The sequence below is a fragment of the Balaenoptera borealis genome (assembly GCF_965194805.1).
Source record: "Balaenoptera borealis genome assembly, chromosome: 2".
In the NCBI taxonomy this organism is placed as follows: Eukaryota; Metazoa; Chordata; class Mammalia; order Artiodactyla; family Balaenopteridae; genus Balaenoptera; species Balaenoptera borealis.
This window is the reverse complement of record NC_138867.1, coordinates 57,216,155-57,227,017: the sequence shown is the minus strand read 5'-3', so window position 1 is coordinate 57,227,017 and position 10,863 is coordinate 57,216,155. Positions and strand designations below refer to the sequence as shown.

The following is a 10,863-nucleotide window of genomic DNA, read 5'->3' as shown; positions in this document are numbered from 1 at the left end:
TGGTATCTGAAAAAGCTAGAGACCAGAGAGAAATTGTGAATAAGGCACAAAGTTTATTTACACTCTTAATTGCATACTAAACTGTTTTATAATTCTTATTTACAACCCACAGAGTTTCTGTATTCTGAATTATTCCTTCACATCTTCTGATATTTGGCATAATGTTCAAACACATTTCATACACACTGACCTCTCCCAACACCACTCACAAGACTAAATAAATACTAGAGAAAAAGATTAAGAGATTATTTGACGGTTTGATCTTCTATTTACTTCAACATGACAGAAATCAGTTCTCTGTGCTGAAATACTACAAGAGTGAAGAATTAACAAACTAATTCACCTGAAAAGTCTATTATCTCTGTTCAAGTACCACTGAATAAAATGAATATGAATCTGTCAAGTAACAATCTCATGGGCAGGCTGCTTTCTATGTCTCATCACTCTCATAGTCTTCTATTATCATGTCTTCTTCTTCCATGTCTCTCTGGGCTGAAAAGGGCTGAGGCTGGCTGGCAGGCAGTTCACTCCCACTATCCTGACTCAAAGGAAGAGACCAGGTTTCAGGTTCAGCTGTTTGAGTGCGTTCACCCAGCGCTTCCTTTGCAGGCTGCCCTCCACTAAGCTGGGCTTCATCTCCACTGTCCAGGTCTATCATTCCATGCTCCCTGTCAGTCAGGGCTTCCATTTTCAATCTGCCAGATTCATAACACAGGCATTAATAATAATCAAAGGAGGGGATTCCTTTAAATTACACCATGAGTGTGGTGTTTATGAAACCCTCTCCTGTAGTCTCTCAGTTACCTTCCTTGTGCTGTTTAGCCAGGTGGTCCGGTTTATTTAACAATATAAACAAAACTAAAAAGTAAATGACAAACTGAATAAATCATTACAACTTGTAACACAACCAAGTTAATTAATATCTTTAGTAAAGAGTTCTTAAAAAAAGAATTAAATGGAACAGGAAAACAGACATAAAACATGTACAGATAGCTTACAGAAGAATGGTTACTAAATAAATTGCTCAACCTAATTTGTAATTTTAAAATGGAAATTAAAATAATATTGTCATCTTTCAAACTGGTAAAGACCTTTTAAAATAATAAAACCCAGTGGTGGTAAGAGGAGAAAAGAACATGCTGAAACACTGTTTAATGGGCATAAGATTGGCAAAATATTCTTGGAAGCAATCTGGCAATACAGAGCAAAGGTGTATATCCATTGATCCAGCAATTTTATTTCTAGGAATTCATCCTACATAAATAGTATTTGATATGCATGATGATTTAGCTTCAAGGAAGGCTGTGACAACAAAAGCTGGAAACAAGCTAAATGTACAAAACCAAGGTGTAGGAGGACTTCCCTTGTGGTCCAGTGGTTAAGAATCAGCATCCCAACACAGGGGATGCGGGTTTGAACCCTAGTCGGGGAACTAAGATGCCACGGGGCAACTAAGCCTGTGCGCCACAACTAGAGAGAAGCCCACGTGCCACAACTAGAGAGAAGCCCTCGCATTGTTAACGAAAGATCCTATGTGCCACAACTAAGACCCAACGCAGCCAAAAATAATAAATAAACAAAACAAAACAAGGTGTAGGTTCAATTATAGGAAATTATGCAGCTATTAAATAGCAATATTAAATGTTAAGTTTAAGTATTAATATTCAATATTATCAATATAAATCAAAGATAATGTTAAAATGGTCACTAATGTTAAAATGGTCACTATAAATGAAAGACAACAGTACTAGTCATTGTAATAAGTAGCAGACAAATCCTGCCTCCCAATTCAGATCAAGTAGCTGAACCAATAATAAAACAGTGACTCCCATTCTTTTAATTACATCTTAGGAGAAAAAAGACAATAGAAGACAATGGTCTTCCCTTGATTTTGATGTCATAATCTTGTGGGGAAAGGAGCCAGTGAAAACAGCTGGTCCTTCTTTGATTCAGAGGAAAGTGAGGAGAAAAGGGAAGTTTATAAAAGGTCTGAGCCCTGATCACATCCCAGTGGGACGATGCTGTAAGATCCATCCATCACTGTATTTCTGTAAAAGGAAAGATGGGCTCCCAATAGCTAAGTCATTATAAGGAAGAAACCATTAACACTACAAAGGCCTTTACTGAATCTATGAAGGCAGAGGAAAAAAAAGCCCAGATAAGCAAGTTTTCCATTTGGGACCAGGAATAGGAGAACTAGTAGAAGGGGTAATAGATGCCATTTCTATCATTTACTTTTATCCTTGCAACCAGGAAGCAAGCACTTTTTAACCTTTTTTAGAATACCTGAGTGCATAATTTGACCTTACAAATAAGCCAAGTAGAAATGAACTATAAGCACTGTGTTAATCACTGATGTTAGGCCAGAAGCCATTTTGCAATGGAATGAACAGTATAGACGTAGATTTATCTCTCTATATCTATATATTTTTTTACTTGTCTGAATTTTCTGTGATAAAGAAATAAAAAAGACAGTGCTCTTTTGAGGTAGTTCCTGATTACTGCAGTCTCCAAATATAGGCTAAGAACACCTCTTGGCATGAAAACTGAAAAGGGGTTTTCAGCTATGCAAAATTTGAACTCAAGGATTTTAAAGGTTCCTCTGCCTCTGTGATTCAATGATTCTATTTAGCCTAATAGTCCATTCTGAGATGGTGAAAATAGCTGTTACATGTAATATATATAATAGATGGTCTACAATGCAATCACATGGTCTCTGATCACTGGTACAACATGTATTTCTTGGCCTTTACAGATAACATTTATTGACTGTATAATGAATAAATACATAAGGTATTTGGTGGTTATTTCAGTAACAGCTCTTTGAAAATTAAAATGATCAGCTTACCTTCCAAAGTGTCGCTTCAGAGGAAGTCTTCCAATATCTTGGATAAAAGAAATCTGAGCTAAAAGAGATTTTTAAAAAGCTTTAAATAGACATTTCTCCAAAGAAGAATGGCCAAAAAGCACATGAAAAGATGCTTAAAGTCACAAATTGTTAGGAAAATGCAAACCAAAACCATGAGATACTATTTCATACCCCTTAAGATGGCTATTATCAAAACACCCCATAAAACAACAAGGTTTGACAAGGACGTGGAGAAAGCTGTAGAAATATAAAATGGTGTAGCTGCTGTGGAAAATGGTAAGGTAGTTCCTCAAAAAATTAAAAACAGAATTACTATATGATCTAGCAATTCCACTTCTGGGTATACACCCAAAAGAATTGAAAGCAAGATCTCAAAGAAACATCTGTATATCCATATTTATAACAACATTATTCATAACAGTCAAAAAATGGAAGCATATATGTATACATATAGCTGATTCACTGTTATACAGCAGAAACTAACACACCATTGTAAAGCAATTATACTCCAATAATGGTGTTTAAAAAAAAAAAAAGTGGAAGAAACTTAAGTGTCCAAAAACAGATGAATGGATAAGCAAAATGTGGTAAATATATACAATGTAATATTATCCAGCCTTAAAAAGGAAGGAAATTCTGACACATGCTATAACATGAATAAACCCTGATGACATGCTAAATGAAATAAACCAGTCACAAAAAGACAAATATTGTATGGTTGCACTTAAGTGGGTACCTAGGGTGGTCAAATTCATAGACAAAAGGTAGGTAGTGTTGGACTTCCCTGGTGGCACAGTGGTTAAGAATCCATCTGCCAATGCAGAGGACACAGGTTCAAGCCCTGGTCTGGGAAGATCCCACATGCCACGGAGCAACTAAGCCCGTGTGCCACAACTACTGAGCCTGTGCTCTAGAGTCCGCAAGCCACAACTACTGAGCCCACGTGCCACAACTACTGAAGTCCATGTGCCTAGAGCCTGTGCTCCACAACAAGAGAAGCCACCACAATGAGAAGCCCACGCATCACAACAAAGAGTAGCCCCTGCTCGCCGCAACTAGAGAAAGCCCGTGTGCAGCAATGAAGACCAAACACAGTCAAAAATAAATAAATGAAATAAATAAATTTAAAAAATAAAATAAAAAAAAGAAGTAAAGGGAGCTATAATGACAATGACTCATCAAATAGGGAATATCAGTAAAGAGAAGGAAATTGCAAAAAAGAACCAAATGGAAATTCTGGACTTGAAAAGTACAATAACCAAAATGAAAAGTCCACTACAGGGGCTCAACAGTAGATATGAACTGGGAGAAGAAATAATCAGTAACCTGGAACACAGACTGATAGAGATTATGCAATCAAGGAGAAAACAGAATGAAACGTGAGATACCTGTAAGCATTCCAACAAACACTAATGGAGGACTAGAAAAGAGGACAGAGAGAAATGAGCAGAAGAAACATAAAGAGAAAATGTCTGAAATGACATAGTAAAGTGAAAGAAATGGGATAAAAATTGATGAAGAAAAAGAAAAGCCAAGGGCTTCCCTGGTGGCACAGTGGTTAAGAATCCGCCTGCTAATGCAGGGGACACAGGTTTGAGCCCTGGTGAGGGAAGATCCCACATGCCTCGGAGCAACCAAGCCCATGTGCCACAACTACTAAGCCTGTGCTCTAGAGCCCACAAGCCACAACTACTGAGCCCACGTGCCACAACTACTGAAGCCCGCACGCCTAGAGCCCGTGTTCCACAACAAGAGAAGCCACCGCAATGAGAAGCCCGCACACCACAAGGAAGAGTAGCCACTGCTCACCACAACTAGAGAAAGCCCGCGCGCAGCAAAGACCCAACACAGCCAAAAAAAAAAAAAAAGTCAGACCACAAGACTTAAAAAAAAAAAAAGCCAAACATCCTATTTTTGACTAAATTTTATAAACCTTCTAAAGTTTGCAAATCAAACACTACCTTACCTTTTTAAAAATCCACTACACAATACAATTAGGATTTTTAAAAAACAGCTTTTTGATATGGAAAACTTAAGAGTTGTGATCTTGGAATCTGAACTTTCTAGTGGATATAATGATTCTCTAGATGATTCCAATGTGAGTAATCCAAACCAATACTTCTCAAACTCCTCAAACATCTCCTGCATAAGAATCACCTGGAGAATCTTGCTAATTGATCTTGCAGATTAATTCAGTAGGTCTTGGTTGAGGCTGAGATTCTGCATTTTTCTCAAGCTTCCAGGTGATGCTGATGATTCTGGTCCAAGGAGACTCTTACTAATCAAACCGATTCATTGTCCCACAGCTAGGAGTGGGACAAAGAATGTGAATGGCTGTGCCAATGTAAGTTGGTGGCAGTAGGGCTGGGACTGAAGGAGCAGCCTGCATTGTCAGGAGATAGGTTATAGACATAGGGATTAAGTAAACAAGTGAATATATTTAGCAAAGTGGGAGATGGGTCCATATCCACTAAAAGGAACCAGGACTCATTGAGATTTCTAAGTCCATGTAGGGACAGTATGAAATAATCCGGGAACACTTTGTATCGGAAAGAAAGTACTCTAAGAGTAAAGGCACAGAGTTACCTTAAAGCAGCTTGCACTGCCCAAATCTGGAGAATTTAAGTCCAAAATAAATAATGATAGAAACAACAGCTGAAAAAGCTCCAGAGTCCATACAAATATAAACAAACAAACAAACAAACAAATGGGGAAGAAGGCGAAGCAATACCTTACAGCAGAATTTATTAACACAAATACAGAAGGAATAATGCCATTAGAAAATCACTTGCCAACCATGACGGATTCAGGAAATAATTATCAAAAGATGCTATAACTAGTGGGTGAAATTTTAATGGGAAATAGGATATTTACATAGTCTCAAAGTGTCTCCCCACAAAACACTTAATAACTTTACATTGGAGAACCTGAGAGATGTTATCTTACCAAATAATAAAAGTTAACTTCACCAGCATGGTATAAATAGACAACATATTCCCCTGATGTGATGCACTGAGAAGAACACAGCATCACTTCTGTGGTATTCCTGCCCAAAATATATATCCTGAATCCACTCATGAGGAATCCTCAGATAAACCCAAATTGAGGGGCAGTCCATGTTATAACAATCTGCTTCAAAAATGTAATGGATGAAGAAAGACCACAGTACTATTCTAAATCAAAGGAGACTAAAGAGATAGCAACTAAGTAACTAAATGTATCATGTGATCTGGCATTGGATTTCTAGACAAGAGAACAAGTTTTTGTTGTTATTTCACAAGGGGCATTATTAGGACAATTGGCAAAATTTGAATGGAATCTATAAATTACAAATGGAGTCTAATAATTAAACTATAAATTAACAGTAATATATCAATGTTGATTTCCCGATTTTGATGTATATACTGTGGTTATGCAGGAGAATGTCCTTGTTTTCAGGAAGTACATGCTGAAGTGTTTAAGAATAATGGGCATAATGTCTGCACTTTACTCACACATGGTTCAGAAAAAAATACATATATTTGTGTACATGTATGTATAAAGAAAAAGAATAAAAGGCAAATATGGTAAAAAATGAAACACTGAGGAATCTTGGTGAAGGATATACAAGAACTTCTTTGTCCATTCTTCTAATTTCTAAGTTTGAAATTACTTCAAAATAAAGTTTAAAAACTAGTATAACCTGGGAGTTCCCTGGTGGTCCAGTGGTTAGGACTCCATACCTTCACTGCTGAGGGCCCGGGTTCAATCCCTGGTCGGGGAACTAAGATCCCACAAGCCATGCAGCACAGCCAAAACGATAAATAAATAAAAACTAGTATAATCTAAAAATAATAGTCAAGGATAGGGAACTCTCTGGATTCTGACTCACAGATTAATCATTCCCATTGCTCAAAAGTCATCTCACTTCTGCCTGTAAATACAGAATATTTTAAATCTTTAAGTATCAATATTCTTAAAAGATGAGACTCTCATTGTATGAAGGCAGACATTTACTCTATTATCCTCTCTTCTGATAATTCATAAGGCAAACCCTATCTTTAAAATTTGAGAAGTTTTGCACTTTCCTCGTGGCGCAGTGGTTAAGAATCCACCTACCAGTGCAGGGGACATGGGTTTGAGCCCTGGTCTGGGAAGATCCCACATGCCGCGGAGCAACTAAGCCCGTGAGCCACAACTACTGAGCCAATGTGCCACAACTACTGAAGCCCACACACCTAGAGCCTGTGCTCCGCAACAAGAGAAGCCACCGCAATGAGAAGACTGCCCACAGCAACGAAGAGTAGCCTCCGCTTGCCGCAACTAGAGAAAGCCCGTGTGCAGCAACAAAGACCCAACACAGCCAAAAATAATTAAAAAAAAAAAAAATTTGAAAGTTTAAAAAAAACTTGAGAAGTTTGATGAGTTATGTAGTAGATTAGCAATATTTTCAATGTTACACAAATTCTCTGTTCTACCTTGAAGATCAGAACCACAGACATGTGACCTAGGACTATTAATGAAATGTGGCCCTTAAGACACACATTAAAAAAGAGAAACTGATGGAAAAATTGGTAAAGTTCAAAAAAAGGCAAACCTCAGTAGACATAAACTAGGCAAATGTGTATTGCCAAAGGCATACTAATTTTTTTAGCATTATTTATAATTTCAAAACTTGGAAAGACAATGTAAACATACTATTAATGAATACTGCTTGTAATATTGAAATCAACCAAAATACCTATCAATAAGGTTGAATAAAATTATTATAAATTTTGAAAAAATATGAGTTAGGTTTGAATATACTTTTGCATTGCTGCTGTTACAGACTAAATGCTTCTGTCACCCCAAATTCATATTTTGAAATCCTAACCCCTGAAGTGATGTTATTAGGAGATGGAGCCTTGGGAGGTGCTTAGGTCATGAGGGTAGAGCCCTCATGAATGGGATTAGTGCCTTTATATAACAGAACCCAGAGAGAGCTCTCTTTTACTCTGCTCTTTACCATGTGAGAATACAATGAGAAGATGGCCATCTGAAAACTAGGAAGCAGGCCCTCACGAGACACTGGATCTGATGGCACCTTGATTTTGGACTTCCCAGCCTCTAGAGCTCCTTTGCCCGAATTATAAAATATGGAGCGCTATGCATGATAAGTGACAAAAAAAATTAAAGCTTACATCTAACATTTGTATACGCACAGGAAAAAGTCTAGAAGAATTTACACCAATCTGTCAAAAGGAATTACGCATGGTTATAGGGGACTTTCAATTTTTACTTTATGTACTTCTTTATTATTTAATTTCTTTCTTTTTTAATCAAAAAGCATGTATTAATTCTGATTCAAAAAATAAAGGGGGGGGGGCTTCCCTGGTGGTGCAGTGGTTGAGAATCTGCCTGCCAATGCAGGGGACACGGGTTCGAGCCCTGGTCTGGGAAGATCCCACATGCCATGGAGCAACTGGGCCCATGAGCCACAATTACTGAGCCTGCGCGTCTGGAGCCTGAGCTCCACAACAAGAGAGGCCGCGATGGTGAGAGGCCCGCGCACCGCGATGAAGAGTGGTCCCCACTTGCCGCAACTAGAGAAAGCCCTCGCACAGAAACGAAGACTCAACACAGTCATAAATAAATAAATAAATAAATAAAAGAACGTGAATTTCTAAAAAATAAATAAATAAATAAATAAAGGGGAAAAAAACTTAGTGTCACTGGTACACAGGAATAAGTTGATCCACAAAAACATAATGTTATAAAACACTACTTCTTGGGGATAAGGAAAACCCATGTTATTACCTTGATTTCTCATTGGAATGGTTAGCAAAGCAAGGTATGGCAACAGCTGAGTTTGGAGGCATAAAGCTGGTAAGCAGAAGTCAGAAAAAAGTGCTTTTGCTGCCAGGCAATTTTCCCGATACTGCAGAGAAGGAAAAAAATGGTGAAATGAAAAATAAAAATTTAAATATGGATATTTATTCCTAGACTAAGTTTATTATATCACCAAGTATTTGGGTTTATATGTTACAAATACACTCTAAGAGTTTATCTGATCAGTCCCTTTTTTTTTTTTTTTTTGGCCACGCTGGGCAGCTTGATTAGTCCTTTATAACTGTCCTAGCATTATCTAACAAAGCATTTTATCTACACAACTATTTCACACTTGATATAACAGCAATAAGAACAAGACTTAAGGTAGAAGAAAAACAAACTTAAAAATTAAAGGACTTCTGTTTATGAGCATACACATATCACAAATTATGTGAGGATATTGTTTCTCAATGAAAGAAGGTATTTTCTTCAGTTAAGAGAGGCACTATGCTACAGTGATGATAAGAGAAGTATGATCTCTGCCTTTCAGGCGCTCACAGTCTTAGATCATTTATGTGTAACAAATGCAAAATTAATATACATGCTATAAAGCACAAAGCAAGTCAATAAGGGACATAAATTGCTTAAAAGTAATGAAATTCTCCAAGAAATCCAATGAAAATTTTCTTAGGTAATGAATGATAGGTTCATATGTAGCCATATGAATTTAAAACTGGAAGACATCTTAGAGATGACGTAGTCTGGGGGTCACAAATTCAGATGCTATAGGAGTCAGGCAGTTAATAGAAATCAGTGCAGTGGAACAGCTTGGGGAGGTGGTACTGACCACTCCCATCACCAAGGGGCAGATTATACTTGGCTTGAGCAGACCGCTGCCATGTAAAATATGGACCAGTGTTGCCTTACTTCCAATTTTTTTTTTCAGGAGATCGCAGAAATTCTGAAGCCAGAAATCCTTACCTGAGTTTTAACTATTATACTAGTTTTTAAAGATTGGCAATTCATTTAAAAAAATCCGTGTGTGGGTTGTATTCAACTTGTGAGCCACCTGTTTTTGACCTCTAAATAATTCAGTCCTCCATATTTATAGCTGTGGGAACTAATGGCATATTAAGTGAAATAACTTGTGCAGATGGTTAGAGGTAAAGCCAGGATTTATTTTCAACTGAAACGAAAATATAATTATAACTACAGGCATACCTCAGAGATACTGTGGGTTTAGTTCCAGACCACTACTATAAAGTGAATATCACAATAAAGCAAGTCACACAAATTTTGTGGTTTCCCAGTGCATATAAAAGTTATGCTTGGGAATTCCCTGGTGGTCCAGTGGTTAAGACTGTGCTCCCACTGCAGGGGGGCACGGGTTCAGTCTCTGGTCGGGGAACTAAGATCCTGCATGCCATTCGGTGTGGCCAAAAAAAAAAAAAGGTATGCTCACACTAGACTATAGTCTCCTAAGTGTGCAATAGCATTATGTCTAAAAAAACAATGTACATACTTTAATTAAAAAATACTTCATTGCTAAAAAATGCTAACTATCACCTGAGCCGTCATCCAGTCATACTCTTTTTGCTGGTAGAGGGTTTGAAATACTGCTAGAATTATCAAAATGTTACACAGAGACACGAGGTGAGCAAATGCGGTTGGAAAAATGGTGCTGATAGACTTGCTTGATGCAGAATTGCCACAAACCTTCAATTTGTAAAAAACACATTATCTGTGAAACGCTTTAAAAGTGCTATAAAACGAGGTAGGCCTGTATACTTTGATGCCAATAAAATAGGTATATGCTTTCAATTTTTGAGTGCTTTTTCCTTAAAAAAATGACTAAGCATTTAAGAAGACTGTCCTTTTTATGTTTTATCATAATTCTAAGAAAACTGTGGGCCTTAGCAACTATTTCTCATTAAGAATGAAAGATCACTTTTCTTTTTCAATTAAAAGAAAAAACCAACTTTATTGAGATATAATTCACATACCATAAATAGTTCACTCTTCGAAAATGTACAATTCTTTTTTTTTACCTTTTTATTTATTAGAAACCATTGGGGTTTATGCAAGGGTCGAAAACTTGTTCCTCCTCCTTGGCAATGAGCAAATCCTCGGGCTTTGTTGGAATGTATCACACCTCTCGTAGCTATAGATGTACTATATTCCCTGAGTAAAGAGCGCATCTAGAGAAG

At 37.2% G+C, this 10,863-nt stretch overlaps 2 protein-coding genes across 8 annotated transcripts in view; one reads left to right on the top strand and one right to left on the bottom strand.

Annotated features, from left to right (window-relative positions):
• The window catches only part of LOC309619161 (survival motor neuron protein), a 261,837-nt gene that overhangs the window by 224,613 nt on the left and 26,361 nt on the right, over positions 1-10,863 (top strand). The window lies entirely within an intron of this gene.
• Positions 34-10,863, bottom strand: part of RAD17 (RAD17 checkpoint clamp loader component) — a 29,462-nt gene continuing 18,632 nt past the window's right edge. For 6 of the 7 annotated variants that reach the window (XM_082373560.1, XM_082373562.1, XM_082373561.1 and 3 more), the window contains 4 exons: positions 10,705-10,854; positions 8,645-8,765; positions 2,849-2,906; positions 34-695 (listed from right to left, as the gene is read on the bottom strand). In XM_082373560.1, the coding sequence (XP_082229686.1) occupies positions 431-695; positions 2,849-2,906; positions 8,645-8,765; positions 10,705-10,854 (594 nt within the window). In that variant the 3' untranslated portion in view covers positions 34-430. The remainder of the gene's footprint in view (positions 696-2,848; positions 2,907-8,644; positions 8,766-10,704; positions 10,855-10,863) is intronic. The other variant, XM_082373566.1, reaches the window with a different exon arrangement.